This window comes from Leucoraja erinacea, chromosome 22 (assembly GCF_028641065.1).
Source record: "Leucoraja erinacea ecotype New England chromosome 22, Leri_hhj_1, whole genome shotgun sequence".
Taxonomy (NCBI): Eukaryota; Metazoa; Chordata; class Chondrichthyes; order Rajiformes; family Rajidae; genus Leucoraja; species Leucoraja erinaceus.
Window position 1 is genome coordinate 2,628,372 of NC_073398.1, and position 23,876 is coordinate 2,652,247.

At 46.4% G+C, this 23,876-nt stretch overlaps 1 protein-coding gene across 1 annotated transcript; it reads right to left on the reverse strand.

Moving 5' to 3' along the window:
- amdhd1 (amidohydrolase domain containing 1) lies at positions 1-23,492 on the reverse strand. Its single transcript, XM_055652769.1, has 9 exons — positions 23,197-23,492; positions 21,955-22,061; positions 21,784-21,848; positions 19,364-19,641; positions 13,816-14,041; positions 11,466-11,590; positions 8,731-8,824; positions 4,291-4,451; positions 1-383 (listed from the first exon to the last, which is right to left on the reverse strand). Exons 1-9 carry the CDS (start codon positions 23,331-23,333, stop codon positions 296-298), a joined length of 1,281 nt encoding a protein of 426 aa, XP_055508744.1. The 5' UTR covers positions 23,334-23,492; the 3' UTR covers positions 1-295.
- Between the last annotated feature and the right edge of the window lie 384 nt (positions 23,493-23,876).

Consider the following 23,876-nt stretch of genomic DNA (forward strand, 5'->3'; position numbering starts at 1 on the left):
TAATTTATTCATTTCAGAGAGCATTTATTTCTGGGTTTTTTTGAAATTATTATCAGGCCTATAAAGATATGGCAAAATCTGAATCAATGAATCAATCATTAAGATATTTTTCACATGATATCTGATTATCCTAGAAGCCATCAATCTTCATCGCCTTCTCTTTTCCATGTTTGTATGAGGGCCATTTGAACCGTGACACATGGCTGTCAATAACACGGGTGTTCAAATTCATAATCAGTCCTTCAGAATGGTGCAGAGTTCAGGCAAGGATCTGAATATTAATAACCGAGACTACTTAATTTTTGTGTGCAATTTTTCCTTTGGTGATGACATACTTGATTATGTCCCGATGATTTCCAAACTGATAAATCAAATGCTCCCACCTTTAAAAAAGAGAAAAGCATTTGTTGAAGCATTTGCAAGCGGCTTCGAACAGGAAAGGATTTTATTGAGATCGTCAATTTCGGAATGTTAAGTTATCTTGAGGATCTTGTAACAAAGAGGAATATAATTCAGCTCGATAATAACAGTATATAAATAATAATAATAATAATATAATAATAATAATAATAATAATAATAATAAAGAATGAAATAAATCATCTAGACAAGAAAAACAACGACAATAAAAATCCACTGATTTATCATATCATCAGTAACATTTAAAGAAGCAGATAGATAGGTTTAACACTGGGATATGATGAACAGTTATAATAAGCTACGACCAGCCTCCAGGAGAGTTTTTGCAATGGCCATTTCCCCAAAGAATATCGGGCCAAGCTTTGGAAAGGAATAACACTTCACTTAAAGACGGCACGGTGGTTCATATAACGTGCCTCTACAACTTCACAATTCAATGGTGCTTTATCTGTCACATATGCAACCGCATGGTGAAATTCTTTCTACATATACTACACATGTCTACAGCACAGAAACTGGCCATTCGGTCCAACTAGTCCCTACTGCCTTACAGCGCCAGAGACCTGGGTTTGATCCCAACTACGGGTGTTTGTCTGTACGGAGTTTGTACGTTTCCCACCATGACCTGCCTGTGTTTTCTCCAAGATAGAAACATAGAAAATAGGTGCAGGATGAGGCCATTCGGCCATTCGAGCCAGCACCGCCATTCATTGTGATCATGGCTGATCGTCCCCAATCAATAACCCGTGCCTGCCTTCTCCCCATATCCCCTGATTCCACTAGCCCCTAGAGCTCTATCTAACTCTCACTTACATCCATCCAGTGTTTTTGCCTTGGACTGCCCTCTGAGGCAGGCAATTCCACAAATTCACAACTCTCTGGGTGAAAACGTTTTTTTTCACCTCAGTCCTAAATGGCCTCCCCTTTATTTTAAGACTGGGGTCCCTGGTTCTGGATCTTCGGTTTCCTCCCACACTCCAAAGACGTACAGGTTTGTAGGTTAATTGGCTTGGTATGAATGTAAATTGACCCGTATGTGTGTGCGTGTGCGTGTGTGTGCGTGTGTGTGTGTGTGTGTGTGTGCGCGTGCGTGCATGTGCGTGCGTGGAATTTTTTTATGTGCAGGGATCGCTGGTCAGTGCAGACTTGGTGGGCCGAAGGACTTGCTTCCGCACAATATCTCTAAATTAAACTAAACTAAAGTAAGCTTTAATGAAATGTTTAATTGATGTAGCTGGAGAGGCCGTCTTTCGTTCAACCCTGTGAGTGTTCCCTGCATTAATCACATCCTTCAAATAACGTGCCTCTACAACTTCATAATTCAATGGTGCTTTATCTGTCACATATGCAACCGCACGGTGAAATTCTTTCTGCATATACTACACATGTCTACAGCACAGAAACTGGCCATTCGGTCAAACTAGTCCCTACTGACCAATTTGCCTAATCGAGCCAGTCCCATTAGCCTGTGCCTGGCCCTTGTACCTCCAAACCTGGCCTATCCAGTCCCTGCCTCCCCTTCCCATTCCCATTTCTGTCCTGGGCCTCCTCTATTGCCAGAGTGAGCCTTATATGCAATTTGGAGGAACAGTGCCTCATATTCCCCTTGGGTAGGTTACAGCATAATGGTATGAACATTGAATTCTCCAATTTTAGGAAACTACAACCACCCCCCCCCCCCCCCCCCCCCCCCCCCCCCCCCCTTCTGTCCACCCCTCCCCTTCTGCCCCCCCCCCCCCCCATTGTCTCCCCAGTGGGCCCACCTGGACCTATCTTTTTTCTCCCTCCCCCTCCCCTTTGTCCTACATTCCTCCTGGATTCACATTTCACAACACTTCAATCTCTTCCATCTCCCCTCCCCCCCCCAGCAAACCTTAACGATAGAAGATAGACACAAAATAGTGGAGTAACTCAGCGGGTCTGGCAGCATCTCTGGGGAAAAAGAATAGGTGACGTTTCCGATCAAGACCCTTCCTTCTTCAGACCGATGAAGCCTCTAAATTCTCTAGTTTCCCCCTCCCCTGACGGTCTGAAGAAGGGTCTCGACCCAAAACGTCACCTATTCCATTTCTCCTGAGACGCTGAGTTACTGCAGCATTTTTTGTGTCTATCTTCAGTGTAAACCAGCAGCTGCAATTCCTTCCTACACATTAACCTCAGCAGTTCGGTCTTATATGGACTGTCTTAGGTTGCAATACAGAGTATGGTTTGTGCACTATTCTGGTTATTAGTTATTCATTTATTGTACTTATGATTATTACAGTTTCAGTTTAGTTTATTGTCACCGAGGTTCAGCTTTTGTCGTGTGCTAACCAGTCAGCAGAAAGACAGCACATGATTACTATCAAGTCATTTACTGTGTGCCCCACTGGCTCCCTGTGCGGTTCCGAATAAATTTGAAGATCCTCCTTCATGTCTACAAAGCCCTCAATGGGCTTGCCCCCACCTACATTAAAAGTCTGCTCACCTACCACACCACCTCCAGGTCCCTCAGATCGGCCAACTTGGGGTTGCTAAATATCCCGCGGTCTAGGCATAAGCTCAGGGGCGACCGCGCCTTTGCGGTTGCAGCTCCTAGACTGTGGAACAGTATCCCTCTTCCCATCAGATCTTCCCCCTCCATCGACTCCTTTAAGTCGAGACTTAAAACTCATCTGTATTCCCAAGCCTTTCTTGACGTCCTCTGAGCGAGGGCTACATGTATGTAGTTTGTTTGTTATACTATTCTTATACCAATGTAAAGCACTTTGGCCAACGAGAGTTGTTTTTTAAATGTGCTATATAAATAAATGTGACGACTTGACTTGACTTGCCATGATAAGGGAATAATGTCTAGTGTAAGGTAAGGCCAGTTGTCCGTTCATAGATAGTCCGAGGGACATCAATGAGGTAATTAGCTGTTCAGGACTGCTCTCTAGTTGCATTACGGTACTCTGTGGCAGCCGTTTACCTTCCTCTTCATCGCGCAGACAGCGCTCCGCTGTCCCTGGCGATGTGTGTGTGTGTGTGTGTGTGTGTGTGTGTGTGTGTGTGTGTGTGTGTGTGTGTGTGTGTGTGCGGTTCGGGTCGATCCAGCTCATGGTAACAACGTGGATGGTCGACCCAGCTCGAGGCTTTCCAGGCGAGTGCCCTCGAGCTTGAAGGGCGAAGGCACTCTTCTGGACCCGCGGATTAGGTCACCCAAGTGGGACACGCCCTTTAGGATGACTCAGTTGCCGGATAACATATATATGTATTACAGTTTTACAGTATAACAATATATACGTATAACAATAACTGTATAACAATATATATAAAGCAGAGATAGATAGATTCTTGATCAGTACGGGTGTCAGGGGTTATGGGGAGAAGGCAGGAGAATGGGGTTAGGAGGGAGGGATAGATCAGCTATGATTGAATGGAGTAGGCTTGATGGGCCGAATGGCCTAATTCTGCTCCTATCAATTATGGCCTTATGCCCTTATATAACCCCGGAAAAGGGGCAGGCAGCTGGCAGTGTAACAATTATATATTCAATGTTTAAGAGGGAACTGCAGATGCTGGAGAATCGAAGGTTACACAAAAAAGCTGGAGAAACTCAGCGGGTGCAGCAGCATCTATGGAGCGTGTGTGTTATTGCACTGGCAGGTTTGTAAAGTGGCAGCAATATGAATTTCATGGTGGACACAAATTGCTAGAGTAACTCAGCGGGACAGGCAGCATCTCTGGAGAGAAGGATTGGGTGGGTGCTGTTTCCCATTCCTTCTCTCCAGAGATGCTGCCTGTCTCGTAGAGTTACTCCAGCATTTTGTGTCTATCTTCTATACGTCAGTTGTCGGTATATATGCCAATTGAATGGTCTTGTTCTCTTGGCCCTTGGCTCTTGCCATACCTGGGTGCATTAATGATGATGATGTTGCCTTCCTTGCCCACCTCCAGGGAGCCGTGAGACGTGGACCTTCCGAGAGCGTGGGCGGCATTAATGGTGGCGGCGATGAGGCTCTCAGCCATGCTCATCCTCATGGTGACACACGCCATGTGCATCACCATCGGCTGTGGGCAAAGAGCAGTGCACCAGGCACAGGTTAGAGATACAGCGCGGAAACAGGCCCTTCGGCGCCAACCAGCGATCTCCGCACACTAGCACTACCCTACACACACCAGGGACAAATTTTACATTTATACCCAGCCAATTCACTCACAAATCTGTACGTCTTTGGAACGTGGGAAGAAACCAAAGTTCCCGGAGAAAACCCACGCAGGTCACGCGGAGAACATACAAACTCAGTACAGACAGCGCCCGTAGTCAGTATCGAACCTGGGTCTCTAGCGCTGTAAGTTAGCCATATGGGACTCTGGAGGCCTTCCGTGATCGCTGGTCGCCGCGGGGGTTGGGTGTAGTGTTGATAAAGTTGACAACATTGCAATCTGATAACTGTTTGATTGATATTTGTAAACTGGCTTGATTTTCAATTTGTTTGAGAAGGAACTGCAGATGCTGGAAAATCGAAGGTAGACAAAAATGCTGGAGAAACTCAGCGGGTGAGGCAGCATCTATGGAACAAAGGAAATAGGCAACATTTCGGGTCGAAACCCTTCTTCAGACAGATTTTTAATTTCCACAGTTTCGATTTTGTTATTACTCTTGTATTTGCATTTAATTGAATAGAAGCTCTTTGTATTAAAGAAAAAGAATGGGACTGTTGAACCTTAAGTTCATAGTTTTTCTCCCCCAATGAACCACATACAAAAGATGAAAACATTTGTTCATCTTCTATCTATTCTCTATCTATCTATCTATCTATCTATCTATCTATCTATCTATCTATCTATCTATCTATCTATCTATCTATCTATCTATCTATCTATCTATCTATCTATCTATCTATCTATCATTACATAAAAGTCTGTGGCTGCCGCCTGCCGTCCGTTCGTCTGCCTGTCTGCCTTTTGATTCGCTGCTCCTTCCTATCAGCTTCCAACACACTTCAAAACAAAGTTGCAAGACAGGAACACTCTGAACTTTTCACCTCAATGGGATCTCACAGCAAGTGCTTCAACAGGAGGGGGAGGGCCAATTGGTATTGCAATTGGAACTGCTGCAGCAGGCAGGGGAGGTGAAATTGGAATTTTTTTTAATCCACTGCTGAGGGAGGCAGGGGAGTGCTGGAATCTTACATTTGGGAACGGCTTCAGTTCCGTTGGAGGAGACGGGTGCATGGTGGAATATTGGGTTGGGGGATCACACCATTGGGGGAGCAGAACCCAACGGGTCTGCAATTGGTCTAGTATGTTACTAAAACTCTCATCTTGACCACATCATGTCTGCATTGCAATTAAATTTGCATAAAAACGATCTCCCACAGCGCTATGATTTTTCGCCACCTTACTCACCATTCCCCTCTGCTGCAAGTCAACTAAGTTTTGTTCCGATCAGTGAAATAGGATAAAGATTATGAAGGTTTTGAAGGTTCTGCCTCCCCCCACAGCCCCCCCCCCCCCCCCCTCCCCCCACCCCCCCCTCCCCAGGTGAGGGAGGGATTAGGGGACTGCTGGGGTATGAGGGGAAATGAGCCACACCTGCGCAGTTAGGCCTTCTGTGTGACTGGGACCCACAGGGTCCCACTTAGTCTAGTATTTATTAAATTCATCGTTCTATTAATCCTGTAAAATCAATGCAGATCATTCCTTTCTTACTCATCCCAGTTTGAATACACACATGACACTGACCATTTGAGGTCGGAGAAGAAAATGTCAGTGTTTTATTCGCTTATTTGATTATTTTTACATTAGTTTAGTTTAATTTTGAGACACAATGAGGAAACAGGCCCATCAGCCCACCGAGTGTGCACAAACCAGCGACCCCCCACACACTAAATCTATCCTGCACACACTAGGGACAATTTATAATTGTCATCTTCCAGAACAGGAGCGGAAATAAATGTTATATACGATGTGCTGGCATTCAAGATTCAAGAGGATTTATTGTCATGAGTCCCAGATAGGACAATGAAATTCTTGCTTTGCTTCAGCACAACAGAATATAGTAGGCATGAATACAGAACAGAACAGATCAGTGTGTCCATATACCAATGAGTATATATATACACACACATAAATAAGCAGATAAAGAGCAATGGGCCATTAATGATCAGAGTTTTGTTTGAGGAGTTTAATAGCCTGATGGCTGTGGGGAAGTAGCTATTCCTGAATCTGGACATTGCAGATTTCAGGCTCCTGTACCTTCTACCTGAAGGCAGCGGAGAGATGAGTGAGTGGCCAAGATGATGTGGATCCTTGATGATGCTGGCAGCCTTTTTGAGGTGTGATGTGTAGGATGCATGGTGGGTTAGCTGGGCTGGTCCTGCCTTTTAACTTTGTGTAGGAAGGAACTGCAAATGCTGGTTTACACTGAAGATAGACACAAAATGCTGGAGTAACTCAGTGGGATAGACAGCATCTCTGGAGAAAAGGAATGGGTGACGTTTCGGGTCGAGACCCTTCTTCAGACTGAGACAACACTTTGTATTTGGGTCAATGGTGCAAGATGGCTTCTGGACTTTAATACCAGCTCTAATGTTTTACCCAAGGAATGATTAAATAGTTATTGAATGATCAATCTTCCTTCCCTCTCTCATCCAAACTGAAGCGACATGGATGAATCAGGCCAGTGGATGAACCGTGACATGCTGACTAAATTGGGCGGCACGGTGGTGCAGCAGTAGAGTTGCTGCCTCACAGCACTTGTGGTGCCAGAGACCCGGGTTCGATCCCGACTACGGGTCCTGTCTGGACGGAGTTTGTACGTTCTCTCCATGATCGCGTGGGTTTTCTCCGAGATCTTCAGTTTCCTCCCACACTCCAAAGGCGTACAGGTATGTAGGTAAATTGGCTTGGTAAATGTAAAAATTATCCCTAGTGTATGTAGGATAGTGTTAGTGTGCGGGGATCGCTGGTCGGCACGGACCCGGTGGGCCGAAGGGCCTGTTTCCGCGCTTTATCTCTAAACTAAATTAGCGTTGGTCATTGACGTTGGTGGGTTCGTTGAGATCTGTCCTCCGTACATTATCTTCTATAGCATATATATAAAACTGAATCTTTTACATAAAATAAACATTTATTCAGTCATTATTTGAGTGTAGTAATTGCCTCAAATTTATTGCTGTCAGGTATTGCTATAATGATAATCTACTGAGTATATTATTTAAACTCTTTCCAAAGTTACATGGATAGGACAGGTTTAGAGGGATAAGGGCCAAACCCAGGCAGGTGGAACCTAGTGTAGATGGGGCATGTTGGCTGGTGTGGGCAAATTAGGCTGAAGAGCCTGTTGCCATGCTGTAAGATTCTATGATTCTATATGTATTGTTAAAGGTTTGTTGAGGCATTTATTTCCCCTTTAATCAATCAATCAATCAATCAATCAACCTTTATTGTCATCTTGCAAGCAACAAGTACAGTGCAAAATGAAAAGACGTTTCCCAGTGAATAGCGGAGCCTCGCACATGAAATTTAAAACACTTCTCACATAATAACACTAAAAAAAAAAACAATCCAGTCCCTGATGGAACAGAATAAATAGTTAAAATCAGGTAAAAAAACACAATGTTAAAAACAGTAAACCAATCATAAAAAAATGTCCGGGGCCGCTGATTTGAGTGGCCAGTGCCAAATTGCCCCCTAGATGTGTCCGTGATTTCACCGCATATTTAAGTGTATTTGACTCCCTGAGTGCAGAGGCACTGATATCAGCGAGACCTCAGCAGCAGGCTGGGGTTCATTTGTAGGAACACCTCCGCTCAGTCCGCCTTGACCTACGTGATGTCCTGGTTGTTAAATATTTTAACTCCCCCTCCCATTCCCACATTGACCTTTCTATCCTGGGCCTCCACAGTCAGTGTGAGGCCCAGCGCAAATTGGAGAAATAGCACCTCGTATTTTGCTGGGGCAACTTACAAACCAGGGGTATGAATATTGATTTCTCTAATTTCAAGTAACAACTGCATTCCCCCTCTCTCTACCTCTCCACATTCATTCTCTCCAGGCTTTTCATTATCTGGTGATTTTCATTGAGGCAGTACCTGATCCAGACTCCACACGTGCCCCTGTAGAAAGTCCAGAGCCCAGTGAGGCCTGTTTAAATTCCTCAGGAAGTGCAGTCGCTGATGGGCCCGTTTGACGGTACCAGTAGTTCCTGAGGGTGAGTGTCAGGCTATCTGCACACCGAGGAACTTATGTTACTCTCTGAGCAGTGGACGGGCTATGGTCACGGCTTTTAGTTTCTTTAATCCGCAAAAAATAATGTGTCAAAATATAAAATAGCTTCACTTACCATTGAGAAACAGTGTGCATTCGGGTTGAAGTCACTGCCCAGGGCAACAATCACTCCAGCATCAAGCATATCTCGAGCCCGTGGGGTTTTAAGCCTGAAAATGTATTAAAAATGATTGGCATGTTTGCAGTGTTGGTAGTTTCAAATCATTTATCGGCAAAGGTTCCTGTGACCTTGGTGAAGAGTCACTGTATCCATTGAACCCATCATAGACGGCATTCCATTCACTGGTCACTATCTGGGCCTGTGGAATTAATCTCCTTAAACCTCTGGTCTCACTGCATCTCATTTGTGGTCCTCTGCAACTTCAGTCTGTGGAATTCTCTGCCTCAGAGGGCGGTGGAGGCGGGTTCTCTGAATGCTTTCAAGAGGGAGCTAGATAGGGCTCTTACAAATAGCAGAGTCAGGGGATATGGGGAGAAGGCAGGAACGGGGTACTGATTGGGGATGATCAGCCATGATCACATTGAATGGCGGTGCTGGCTCGAAGGGCCGAATGGCCTACTCCTGCACCTATTGTCTATTGTATATTCACTTCTACAAATACTTCTGGTTCCTAGACTGAATGTCCATTTGTGTCTCATTACCTTTTTCTGTCAATTGTGTTGCACATGTCATACATTATATTATATAACTAAATATATAAAAATATAACTACATAACTAAGCTTTGGTTAGTTTAGTTTATTGTTACATGTACCGAGGTACAGTGAAAAGCTTATGCTCTGTGCTAACCAGTCAGAGGAAAGACAGAGAGTTACAGAGATAGGTTGAATAAGTTAGGTCTTTATTCTCTGGAGCGCAGAAGGTTAAGGGGGGACCTGATAGAGGTCTTTAAAATGATGAGAGGGATAGACAGAGTTGATGTGGACAAGCTTTTCCCTTTGAGAATAGGGAGGATTCAAACAAGAGGACAGTTAGATAGGGCTCTTATAATTAGCAGAGGACAGAATATTTAGGGGTAATATGATGGGGGAACTGATCTTTACGCAGAGAGTGGTGGCGGTGTGGCTCGAAGCTCCCTACTCCTGGAAGTATTGTCTATTGTGGAGGCAGGTTCATTGGTATCTGGTTCCTAAAAATGTCCATTGGTGTCTCATTATGGATTTCTGTCAATTGTGTTGACATGTCAGGGTTATGGTACGAGTGCAGGCAGGTATAACTAACATAACTAAACTTTGGTTTGTTTCGGCATTGACTTGTACCGGGTACGAGAAAGGCCTGTTTCCGTGCTGTAAACCAGTCAGCGGTTATATGGACAATACATGATTACAATCGAGCCATCCACAGGGTACAAATACACAGTCACACAGCGTTGAATCAGGCCCCTTTGGCCAAATGTGCCCCACATTGAACAACATGTCCCATCAACACTGGTCCCACCTGCCTACAATTGGCCCGTATCCCTGTAAACCTGTCCTATCCATGTACCTGTCTAATTGTTTTAGATGATAAAGGGAATAATCTGAATAACATTTAGTGCAAGATAAAGTCCAGTAAAGTCCAATCAAAGATAGTCTGACAGTCTCCGACGAGGTAGACAGTAGCTCAGGACTGCTCTCTACTTGTTGAGAGGATGGTTTAGTTGTCTGATAACGGCTGGGAAGAAACTGTCCCTGAATCTGGAGATGTGCGTTTTCACACTTCTATACATCTTTGGTACACATGACAATAAACTAAACTGAACTAAAACATAATTTTCATTCATAAGGTAAAGTAAGGTCAGATAACTTCACATAGCCTGGAGAACTGGACTTTAATTCCTTGCTGAGTCCTCTGGTTAGAGCTGTGATAATCCCAGCCTCATAAACGGCCTACGCTCGCAAAACATGTTTGCCGTTATAACTAATATCGACTGAATGGTTCACCTATAATTCTCTTGGCCTTTATAAAAAGTGGAACTGAGACCTCTGTGGTGAATCATTACCTCATGTAAACAGAGCCAGATTAAAGGGGATGAACTTCACTGAACCAGAACTGCTCGTTCGTTCATCAGTGAGAAGGCTTGTCTCGTGAGAGGAGCAAAACATTCACTAAACTTTTCCACAGTTGAAGAATATTTTCGTTCTTCTCATTCCATCAAATTGAAATATAAGTGCATGTTCGTAAGTGATATGAGCAGAATTCGGCCATTCGGCCCATCTAGTCTACTCCGCCATTCAATCATGGCTGATCTATCTCTCCCTCCTAACCCCATTCTCCTGCCTCCTCCCCATAACCCCTGATACCTGTTCTAATCAAGAATCTATCTATCTCTGCCTTTAAAATACCCAGTGACTTGGCCTCCACAGCTGTCTGTGGCAATGAATTCCACAGATTCACCACCCTCTGACTAAAGAAATTCCTCCTCCTCTCCTTCCAAAAGAAACATCCTGTAATTCTGAAGCTATGGCCTCTGGTCCTAGACTATCCCACTATTGAAAACATCCTCTCCACATCCACTCTATCCGGGCCTTTCACTATTCGGTAAGTCTGTACGGAGTTTGTACCTTCTCCCCGTGACCTGCGGGGGTTTTCTCCGGGTGCTCTGGTTTCCTCCCACACTCCAAAGACACACATGTTTGTAGGTTAATTGGCTTTAGTAAAATTGTAAATTATCCCTAATGTGTGTCGGATAGAGTTAATGTGCGGGGACCACTGGTTGGCACAGACTCAGTGGGCCGAAGGGCCTGTTTTCATGCTGTATCTCTAATCTAAACTAAACTAAATAAAAGTGTCCGACGTAAAACACAATACCTCAGAATATACGCAGTGGTTGGGAGGAGCACAGCACATGATTTAGCGGTTGCCATGGCTGCAATTCCAGCATCACTCACTTCCTCCAGGTGGCTTATGGCAGCAGCACCAAGTTCAGCGCCGAGCTGTAGAGTAAAAGAGATTTATCGTCAGAGGCACTGACAGGTAACCCTTGCACTGGAATGCCCACGTCCTGTCCACAGTGCTATGACTCACTCCAAGATACAAGATGCACTTATTGGTCCTCAAAAAAGTGGATATCTTTGCATTTATCAAAATTAAATTCCACCTGCCCAGTTGGCACAGTGAAACTGTGATCATCCATACAGTCATCCTCCTCATCAAACTATATATTGAACACAACACATGACATTAGAGTTCAACATAAATGGCTGATCATCCAACTCAGTATCCCGTACCTGCCTTCTCTCCAACCCCTTGATCCCCTTAGCCACAAGGGCCACATCTAAATATGGCAGAGAGTTCCAGAGATTCACCACTCTCTGGGTCCACACAGCAGAATCCAAAGTTTCCCACTGTGAGGGAAGGCACCAAAAGTCAGTCATCTTCCTCCGTTGTTCACCCGTGGTCGGGGCCTCCGGAGCCCTCCGCAGTCGCCGCTACGGGCTTCCCGTTTGCTCGCAACTCCAGGTGTGGTCCCGCTCAACTGCTGTAGAACCTCCCTGATACTCAAATCCTTTTGCAATGAAACTCTGACTTTACTGTCAGAACGGAGGCCAACTGCATCTCCCCCTTTCCCAATCGGGGATAATTGCTGCTTCCTGTTTTTCCGAATCGGTGCCAAACTGCCCACTCCCTATCACCTTGGTCCACCTCATTGTAACTTGCAATAGTAAATAAATAGTAATAGTACCGATAATTGTAGGCGCATAGTGGCGCAGCGGTAGACTTGCTGCCTTACAGCGCTTACAGTTCTCCCAAACACCCTTATATATGCACTTATTGGTCCTCAAAAAAGTGGATATCTTTGCATTTATCAAAATTAAATTCCACCTGCCATAGTTCTGCCCATATTACCAACTGATCACTATCATCCTGTAGCCCACACCTATCCTCCTCACCACCAACTATTTATTTGTCTTGATATTTGTTGTTAGACTTCTGACATTCACAAATTTCCTGATCCAACCAGCTGAAACAATGTCAAACGGAAGACAAGTCTACACAGTTGCACAGCGGTAGAGTTGCTCCCTTGCAGCGCTTACCATGCCAGAGACCCCGGTTCGATCCCGACAATGGGTGCTTGTCTGTGCGGAGTTTGTAGTGTCTCCCCCGCATGTGATCTCCGGTTTCCTCCACACTCCAAAGACAAGGTTTGAAGGGTAATTGGCTTGGTATAAATGTAGGAATGTGTTAATGTGCGGGGATCGCTAGACAGTGTGGACTAGGTGGGCCGAAGGGCCTGTTTCCGCTCTGTATCTCAAAACTAATAGTTGCAGTATCACAAGGTCAAATGAACATTTGGGCAAACAAGAGACCTCGCCAAGAATGGTGTTCCAGTTCATCATGCTCATCTATACCTTTACGCTGCTGACATTATATGTTCTCTGCATTATTTACCATTGAAGGGGAACTTTTTTCATCTGTATGTTTTACGTCACACTATACAGATACAAGAAGTGTTCCATTTTATACCTGGGTAACATAAATACAGTGGTGTTGAAGGAAGATCATTACTTGGTTAAAATCCTACTCACAGCTGGCAGAAAGGCCATTACAAGAAACTGGCTTGCAGCAGACACACCCAGACAATGGTTAGACATAGTACAGGAAATATTTGTCATGGAGAAAATGACATATTCTCTAAGAGTGAAAGGAGACTAGTTTAACAGAAAATGGGAAAAATGGATTAGGTATAGAAATAAAGATATCAACTGTATAATATTATTGACAATAATGTAAGTTATTGGAAAATGTTTTAATAAGAAAATAGTTCTGTATACTGCATCATTAGTTGTAAACTGAACTGCAGTGTTGTACGTTTCACTGCAGTGTTGTGTGTTTCGTTGTTATTTTTGTGTTTTATTTGTGTATGCATAAAAGCAATAAAGACTAAAGTGAAATAAAAGAGAGATACAGTGTGAAACAGGCCCTTTGGCCCATCGAGTCCGTGCTGACCAGTGCGGTGTATCTCTAAACTAAACTAAAATGCAAGACATTCACAAAACGCTGGAGCAACTCGGCGGGACAGGCAGCATCTCTGGAGAGAAGGAATGACATTTCGAGTTGAGACCCTTCTTCAGACAAACGAAAATACAATTAATATTGTAACATGGAGATCAATGCACAGCTCTGCGTTCACCTGCGCTCTCAATATATCCCACTTTACCTCTGCCGCCTGCATTGGATGAAGTTCATCACCATGAAAATTAAGCTGGAGATTTAACTCTTTCCCAGCCTGTAAAATAGTCTTGGTGGCCTCCAGGTCAAAGACTCCTTTCTCACAGAAAACATCGATATTGTCGATGTGAAATTCACCATTCGCCATCATCTCCTTCAGTTTGGGCAGCTGATCATTAACGATTGCATCCACTGCTTCCGCCATCGTCTTTCCTCTAAAGTAAGAGAATAACATTTTCAGCAACTTTATTCTGAGTGCTATATTCTAATATTCATTCAAAGGCATAGACTGTAAAATATTTCAATGTGTGTAGTTTTCAATCATTTTAAAATTCGGTCTTAGAAATAAGATATTTATAAAAATGACTCAAATTGCTTTTTGATGCATGTCAATGATCTGAACTTGAGTATACAGGGGATATTTTTTCATTATCCTATGGCACAGAAGAACAATATCCCAGAAATATGTAAGTAATAACATTGATAACAGGCTTCAGAAAGACATAGACTGGTGAAATGGATAGGCACATCAATTACTATCTGAGCTACTATCTGCTTCAGATTCAGATTCAGATTCAGATTCAATTCCAACCGTCATTGTCAGTGTACAGTACAGAGACAACGAAATGCATCCAGCATCTCCCCTGAAGAGCGACATAGCAAAAACGACCAAACAAAAAATAATAATAAATCGGGGGGGGGGGGGGGGGGGGGGGGGGGACTGGCAGTCACCGATTGTTTTTTTCGATGCTGGTTCGGTCGGAGAGACCTGTAGCGCCTGATGGTAGGAGGGTAAACAGTGTGGGGTGAGAGCAACCTTGGCGATGCTGAGCGCCCTCCGCAGACAGCGCTTGCTTTTTGGAGGGGAGCGTGGAACCGGTGATTTTGGGCAATTTTACCCTCTGCAGTGCCATCCGGTCGGAGACAGAGCAGTTGCCATAACCCAGTAAGGAATAGCGGTAGAAGTCACCAATCTGAGGAACAGATGGACCTTCTTGATAACAGGTTTCAGAAGACATAGACTCGGAGATGTTGAATGGACCTGAAGGCACATCCACCTCCGTACTATGTGGAGCTACTATCTACTTCCTGAAGTCTACAATGAGCTCCTTGGTCTTCATTGGGTTGGAATTCATTGGAAACCCTCGGGATTGAACCAGTGTCTCAGGTGTTGTGAGGCTGTGGATATTATGTTGCTGTTGGACTATCTTTGATCGGAGTTTACTGGCTTTATCTTGCACTAAACGTTACTCACATTATTCCCTTTATCATGTATCTGTACACTGTGGGCGGCTCGATTGTAATCATGTGTTGTCTTCCCGCTGACTGGTTAGCACGCAACATAAGCTTCCCACTGTACCTCGACACACGTGACAATAAACTAAACTCAACTCAATTATGCAATGTAAGATGAGGAACAATGGGAGACAATGGAATTTGTTTAAGAGGGAACTGCAGATGCTGGAAAATCGAAGGTACACAAAAATGCTGGAGAAACTCAGCGGGTGCAGCAGCATCTATGGAGCGAAGGAAATAGGCAACGTTTCGGGCCAAAACCCTTCTTCAGACCGATGGGGGGTGGGGAGGGGCGGGGAGAAGAAATTAAAAAGGAGGAGGAGGAGGAGCCCGAGGGCTGAGGGAGAGACAGGAAGGGGAGGAGACAGCAAAGGCTAACAAAATTGGGAGAATTCAATGTTGATGCTGCTAGGGTGCAGACTCCCCAAGCGGAATATGAGGTGCTGTCCCTCCAATTTCCGGTGGTGCTCGCTCTGGCCATGGAGGAGACTCAGGACAGAGGTCGGATATGGAATGGGAGGTGAATGGGAGTTGAAGTGCTGAGCCACCGGGAGGTCAGGTTGGTTGATGTGGACCGAGCTGAGGTGTTGGGGGAAATGATCGCCAAGCCTATCCTTGGTCTCACCGATGTAGATCTGCTGACATCTAGAGCAGTGGATGCAATAGATGAGGTTGGAGGAGATGCAGATGAACCTCTGTCGCACCTGGAACAACTGCTTGGGTCCTCGAATGGGAGACAATGTAAGTTTAGTTTAGATTATTGATACAGTGTGGAAACAGGCCCTTTGGCCCACCGAGTCCGAGCCAACCAGTGGTCCCCGCACGTCAACACTATCCTACACTAGGGATGATTTTTCCATTTATACCAAGCCAATTAACCTACAAACCTGTACGTCTTTGGAGTGTGGGGGGAACCCAAAGTTCACAGAGAAAACCCATGCAGAGGAGAACACAAACTCTGCACCCGTAGCCATGATCGAACCCGGGTCTCTGGCACAGTAAGCGGTGTAAGGCAGCAACTCTACCGCTGCGCCACCGTACCATCCAAAGGTGAAGGATAGAATCATAACTGCAGCTCAGGACCAAAATGATCTGGAAGGAAGAAGAGATTCTACCCAAAACGTCACCCATTCCTTCTCTCCAGAGATGCTACCTGTCCCGCTGAGTTACTCCAGCATTTTGTGTCTACCTTTGATTTAAACCAGCATCTGCAGTTCTTTCTTACGCATGATCTGGGAGGATATATGAACTCAAATCTAATGATGGTAGCAGGATAAATTGAGAAGGCCGGTAAAAAGTAGGGTTAGAGAGTATAGAGTTAGAGAGTACAGAAGCAAAGAGGTCATACTTGGCTTTAAGGGAGTTCTGGGATACTGCACCCAACTCTACAGATAACACGATATAATGGATATCAAGGCTGTACAAAAGGTGCAGGTGAGATCTAACAGAACGTTGCCTTAGATGAGAAATTATGCGGAGTGCATAGGATATGTTCTCAAAATCATCAGAGGTTTTGGGCAGAGCGGAAGAGGAAAGGTTTGCTCCTGGGCCTGTTCAAGATGGCCGTTCACGGGTCCATGCTGCCAGTCGAGTGCTCTGTCTAGGCCAACTGCCTGTCCCTCTTCTGGGCCTACGTCCGTGCCCGTGTGTCCATGGAGAGGGAGCACACACACGGTGTCCATGAGGGCTCAGGAGGTCTTCCGTGAACGCTGGTCGCCGCAGAGGGTCGAGTATTTGTAGATAAAGTAGACAATATTTTAAATGGATTCCTAGAGCAGCTTGTACTGGTGCCTACCTGGGAGAAGGCAATTCTGGATTTAGTGTTGTGTAATGAACCGGATTTGATAAAGGATCTTAATTTAAAGGAGACATTAGAAGGTAGTGACCATAACATGATAAGTTTTAATCTGCAATTTGAGAGGGAGAAGGTAAAATCGGAATTGTCAGTATTGCAGTTGTACAAACGGGACTATGTTGGCGTGCGGGAGGAGCTGGCCAAAGTTGACTGGAAAGGGACCCCAGCAGAGATGACAGTGGAACAACAATGGCAGGTATTTCTGGGAATAATACAGAAGGTGCAGGATCATTTCATTCCAAAGAGGAAGAACGATTCTAAGGGGAGTAAGAGACGACCGTGGCTGACAAGAGAAGTGAAGCACAGTATCAAAATAAAAGAGAAGAAGTATAACATGGCAAAGATGAGCGGGAAGCTAGAGGATTGGGCAACTTTTAAAGAGCAACAGAAGGTAACTAATAAGGCAATACGGGGAGAAAAGATGAGGTATGAAGGTAAGCTAGCCAAGAATATAAAGGAGGATAGTAAAAGCTTCTTTGGGTATTTGAAGAGAAAAAAATAAGTGGGTCCCTTGAAGACAGAAACAGGTGAATTTATTACGGGAAACAAGGAAATGGCAGATGAGTTGAACAGGTACTTTGGTTCTGTCTTCACTAAGGAAGACACAAACAATCTCCCAGATGTACTAGGGGACAGAGGACCTAGGGCGATGGAGGAACTGAGGGAAATTCTCATTAGGCAGGAAATGGTGTTGGGTAGACTGATGGGACTGAAGGCTGATAAATCCCCAGGTCCTGATGGTCTGCATCCCAGGGTACTCAAGGAGGTGACTCGAGAAATCGTGGACGCATTGGTGATCATTTTCCAATGTTCTATAGATTCAGGATCAGTTCCTGTGGATTGGAGGGTAGCTAATGTTATCCCATTTTTCAAGAAAGGAGGGATAGAGAAAGCAGTGAATTGTAGACCAGTTAGCCTGACTTTGGTGGTGGGGAAGGTGCTGGAGGCGATTAGTGGGCAAAATTAGGGCACATGGTATTGGGGGTAGAGTGTTGACATGGATAGAGAAGTGGTTGGCAGACAGGAAACAAAGGCTCGCTTTCAGAATGGCAGGCAGTGACTCGGGGTCTCGTGAGGCTCGGTGCTGGGACTGCATCTATTTATAATATACATTAATGATTTAGATGAAGGAATTAAATGTAACATTCGCAAATTTGCAGATGACACAAAGCTGGGTTCTAGTGTGAACTGTGAAGAGGATGCTATGAGGATGCAGAGTGACGTGGACGTTGGGTGAGTGGGCGGATGCATGGCAGATGCAGTATAATATGGATAAATGTGAGGTTATCCACTTTGGAAGCAAGAACGGGAAGGCAGATTATTATCTGAATGGTGTCAGGTTAGGAAAAGGGGAAGTACAACAAGATCTGGGGATCCTTGTACATCAGTCACTGAAAGAAAGCATGCAGGTACAGCAGGCAGTGAAGAAAGCTAATAGCATGTTGCCCTTCATAACGATAGGAGTTGAGTATAGGAACAAAGAGGTCCTTCTGCAGTTGTACAGGGCCCATGTGGGCCCACACCTGGAGTATTGTGTGCTGTTTTGGTCTCCTAATTTGAGGAAGGACATTCTTACTATTGAGGGAGTGCAGCGTAGGTTCACGAGGTTAATTCCCGGGATGGCGGGACTGTCATATGATGAAAGAATGGAGCAGCTGGGCTTGTATTCATTAGAATTTAGAAGGATGAGAGGATATCTTATAGAAACATATACAATTATTAAGGGATTGAACACTCTAGATGCAGGAAACATGTTCCCGATGTTGGGGGAGTCCAGAACCAGGGGCCACAGTTTAAGAATAAGGGGTAGGCCATTTTGGACTGAGATGATGAAAAACTTTTTCACACAGAGTTGTGAGTCTGTGGAATTCTCTGCCTCAGACGGCGGTGGAGGCTGATTGACTGCATGCATTGGGGGGATTCACTGGACCACCGGGTGGGGGGGGGGGGCGCTGCCGAGGGGTGGGGAGAGTGGGGGCTGTCCCGAGGGATGCACTCCTTCAGCCGCTTACACCTTGGTGCTCGGGTTCAGAGCAAAGATACTGGAGCATTTGCTTCAGAGCACTCAGTCACCCTCCACAATTATTTACAGCGCAAAAATTGACCATTTCGGCGGTTTTTAACAGGGTAGAAAGTACGCGTTTCGTGTGTTAACAGTGTATGCCAGTGGCTGCCATGTCCTCCAGAAGGATTGAGATGCTCCGAGCATCACATCCTTTGACCCGATGACCTTATGTGCAACCACCCCTATAGGTGACGTTTTGGGTTGAGACCCTTCTTCACGCTGGGAATCAGGAACTAGAGGACTTGGGTTTAAGGTAATCTCTGCACTTTTTCCACCTTAAAAACACATAGGAAATGAAACTTATTGAACAGTAAATGGTACCTGGGGACAGAATGAGCACCACAGTACGTGGACGAAATGCTGATGCTGAGATCCCTTCGAGCTTGTTCGATCACGCGGAGCATTTTGGCTTCAGTGTCCAGATTCAGACCGTATCCACTCTTACACTCGGCCAGTGTGGTCCCTGACTTCAGCATGGAGAGCAGCCGCTGCTTCAAGCTGGCCAGCAGCTCTTCCTCTGTAGCCTTCCTGGTGTGTTCCACGGTGAAGTGTATCCCTCCTCCGGCATTGTGGACCTCCATGTACGATGCCCCCGCCAGCTGTAAAAATAAACCCAGACATTCTGCAACGTTGAGTCCGCACCGCCCCTGATCAAAGCCAGGCCCAGTTGAGTTTATTCTCACGTGCAGCGAGGTATAGTGAAAGACTTTTGTTGTGTGCTAACCAGTCAGTTCATCCAAGTGTAAGTTAGAATTAGAAAATAGACACAAAGTGCTGGAGTAATTCAGCGGATCAGGCAGCATCTCTGGAGAAAAATGATGGGTGATGTTTCGGGTCCCATTCCCATTCCCAACACGAATTCATAAGTAGACTTATTTAGTTTGGTTTAGTTTAGTTTAGTTTAAAGATGCATTGTGTTCTATGTTATCACAATACATTATGGGTCATTTAAAGAGGCCAAATAACCTATACGCCCGAGTGTCTTTGGGATGGGGAGGAAACTGGTGCAGGAACATTGAAATTCTTACTCCCTGCAGTTTTACGGGCCAATTAAATACAACAGCACAACAGATAATGGATGATAAGCAAGGGGTGAAAGGTTGCCATGGGGAGGTGAGAGGGTGGAGATGAGATCACACGTTCTTCCCCAGAGGAAGCAATTGTGTTCTTTGGTGTCCAGTTGAGAGAGTCAGCTGACCCATGGTTTAACCCCTGACCTAGTCTTCTCTCCGAGACCCTCCTCTTCATCCAAAGTCCGTCCCTGTCGATACCTCTATCCCTCCGCTTGGGCGACTGAGGCTCCAAGAGGCCACGTGCGTGGGCCGGACACGGCCTACAATGGTAGGGCAGCGACGGAGGACACCATGGGCACGCTAGGCCAGGCCGACCCTGCAACACCTAGACTACACTTCTTCCCACCCTGCTTCCTGTAAGGACTCCATCCCCTACTCCTAATTCCTCCGTCTTCGCCGCATCTGCTCACAGGGTACACCAGGGCATCGGAGATGTCCTCATTCTTCAGGGAACGGGGGTTCCCCTCCCCTACTATAGATGAGGCTCTCACCAGTAATACCCCGTAATACCCCTTCAATACCCCGTAACACTGCTCGCTCTCCCCATCCTTCCACTCGCAACAAGGGTAGTCCCCCTGGTCCTCACCTTTCACCCCACCAGCCGTCACATAGTCCTCCATCATTTTCGCCACCTCCAACGTGACCCCACCACTCGCCACATCTTCCCATCTCCCCCCCCCCCCCCGTCTGCTTTCCGCAAAGACTGCCCTCTCCGTAACTCCCTGGTCAATTCTTCCCTTCCCTCCTGCACCACCCCCTCCCCGGGCACTTTCTCTTGCAAACGCAAGAGAAGCTACACTTGTCGCTTTACCTCCCCCCTCGACTCCATTCAAGGACCCAAGCAGTCGTTCCAGGTGCGACAGAGGTTCACCTGCATCTCCTCCAACCTCATCTATTGCATCCGCTGCTCTAGATGTCAGCTGATCTACATCGGTGAGACCAAGCGGAGGCTTGGCAATCATTTGGCCGAACACCTCAGCTCGGTCCGCAATAACCATCCCGATCTCCCTGTGGTTCAGCACTTCAACCCCCCCTCCCATTCCGAATCCGACCTTTCTGTCCTGGGCCTCCTCCATGGCCAGAGTCAGTACCACCGGAAATTGAAGGAGCAGCACCTCATATTCCGCTTGAGCAGTCTGCACCCTAGCGGCATAAACATTGACTGCTCCAATTTCCGGTAGCCCTTGCTGTCTCCTCCTCTCCTCCTCCCCTTCTCAGCTCTCCCTCAGCCCTCTGGCTCCTCCTCTTCCTTTCTCCTTTCTTCTCCCCCACCCCCCACCCTACATCAGTCTGAAGAAGGGTTTCGGCCCGAAACGTGGTCTATTTCCTTCGCTCCATAGATGCTGCTGCACCCGCTGAGTTTCTCCAGAACTTCTGTCTACCTTTGTCAGACCTGCATGGTCAGATTCCGGCACTTACAGCAACTGGGACTTGAAAATGGCGTCAAACTGGCGACTCTGTACACTGTCCCAGTGTACGACTGCTATACATTCATTGTACTGTATCTGAGATGCTTATCTAAGATGTATCTAAGTGCTTATGTATCATGATGCTTGTACTGAACTGTATACAGAAATGAATCCCACTGTTCCTCAGTACATGTGACAAATAAATACTAGACCACACCTCCCCCTCCCTACCCCACCCCCGCTCACTGGCTTGGGTTACCTTCATGGCAAATTCATGGACTCGGTCTCCAGCCCAGACCGGGTGTGTGTGTGCGTCCACCAGTCCTGGAACAATAAGTTTGAGGCAGAAGAGAAAGAAAGCTATCAGACTGGGATGCTGTCCGCAATGTAAAGGGAAGCACTGGATCGGGGCGTTCATTGAGATACCAACCGGGCAGGACGCACATTCCACTCGCGTCTATTTCTTGGTCAAACTCCACTCCTCGGTACCGGGACCGGATATCATCCGCAGGCCCCACAGCCTCAATCAACCCATCTCTGTAAGACAGGGACAGAGAGCCACCTTAGTCCTCAGGAGCAGCGTGTGGCTCTGTGGGTGCTGCCTCCTATGCAGCTGTACAGACAGCAGGACACATCACAGATGGCCACAGGGAGATAACCACAGAATGATCGCACATACAGCCATGTTTAGTGTAGTTTAGTCTAGAGACACAGCGCGGAAACAGGCCCTTCAGCCCGCCGAGTGCACGTCGACCTGTGATCCCCGCACACTAACACTATCACACACGCTAGGGAGAATTTACAACTGTACCAAAGCAAATTAACCTACACACTTGTACGTCTTTGGAGTGTGGGAGGAAACCGGAGGTCCCGGGGAAAACCCACGAGGGTCGCGGGGAGAACGTACAAACTCCGTACAGACAGCGCCCGTAGTCGGGATCGAACCCGGGTCTTCGGCGCTGTAGCTCTACCGCTGTTTACGAGAATGATCTCAGGAGTTAGTGGCTTCACATATGATGAGCGTTTGACGGCACTGGGCCTGTACTGGCTGGAGTTTAGAAGGATGAGGGGGATTTTACCAAATAGTGAAAGGCCTGGATAGAGTGGATGTGGAGAGGATGTTTCCACTAGTGGAGGAGTCTAGGACCAGAGGGCACACCCTCTGAATAAAAGGACATACCTTTAGGAAGATGAGGAGGAATGTCTTTAGTCAGAGGGTGGTGAATCTGTGGAATACATTGCCACCGAAGGCTGTGGAGGCCAAGTCAATGGATATTTTTAAGGCCGAGATAGACAGATTCTTGATTATTCTGGGTGTCAGGGGTTATGGGGAGAATGCAGGAGAATGGGGTTGAGAGTGAAAGATAGATGAGCCATGATGGAATGGCGGAGTAGACTTGATGGGCCGAATGGCCGAATTCTGCTCCGAGAACTGGTGAACGGCTCGGAGAATCTGCCGAGGGGGAGATGGCGGGCAGGATAGCCTTTCAGTTGCAAAGATCTTTATCCTCCACTGTGGGACAGGGAGGGGTGGAGCGGCGCCGGGGGGCGGTCAGGGCTCCGTAGGACAGCGGGAGAGGGGCGGGGAGAGGCTGAGCTCACAGACCCCCAACCCCGGACACTGCTCCAACACTTCGCTCCAGTCCGAGGAATGGTCTTCTTTTTGTTTTACCTTCCGATCACAAGGCTACCGCCAGCAATGAGCGCCACGTCCCGCATGTCACCTCTGGTCAGGTACTGTTCTCCATCCACACAAATCAGGACGAGCTGGGCAGCGTCTCGAACCAGCAGCCCGCTCCGTGTCGGCATCGTCAATGTGTGCCCGCGGGCGGAAACTCACACACCCACACACACACAGTCCCCGCCACACAACACACACACACTGAGCTGCCTGGCACCTCTGGGAACGCCTCTCACACACTCAACACACAGACCTGGCTGGCACTCTCTCTCTTTCTGTCTGTCTGTCTGTCTGTCATTCACTCATACCTGGCTGGTGGTGTCTCTCTCACACACACACACACACACCACAACACACACACACACACACACACACACACACACTCACACACTCACCACACACACACACACTCACAACACACACACACACAACACACACACTCACACAACACATTCACACATAAACACACACACACTCACAAAACACATACACACTCACACAACATATACACACACTCACACACACAAACACAATACACACACAAACACAATACACACACACATTCACACACAAACGCAACACACACTCACAACACACTCTCACACACACACCTCACTGGCAGCGTCTCACACATGGACACACACCACACACTCACACCTCCCTCTCACACA

Bases quoted from the DNA above. Each gene is read 5' to 3' on its own strand.
- amdhd1 (XM_055652769.1), bottom strand. From the start codon at position 23,333: ATGCCGACACGGAGCGGGCTGCTGGTTCGAGACGCTGCCCAGCTCGTC. The intron at 8,825-11,465 runs GTATTGTGTTTT...ATACATTTTCAG, and splicing joins ACCACTGCGTATATTCTGAG to GCTTAAAACCCCACGGGCTC. The intron at 4,452-8,730 runs GTAAGTGAAGCT...CTTTGCCCACAG, and splicing joins ATGCACACTGTTTCTCAATG to CCGATGGTGATGCACATGGC.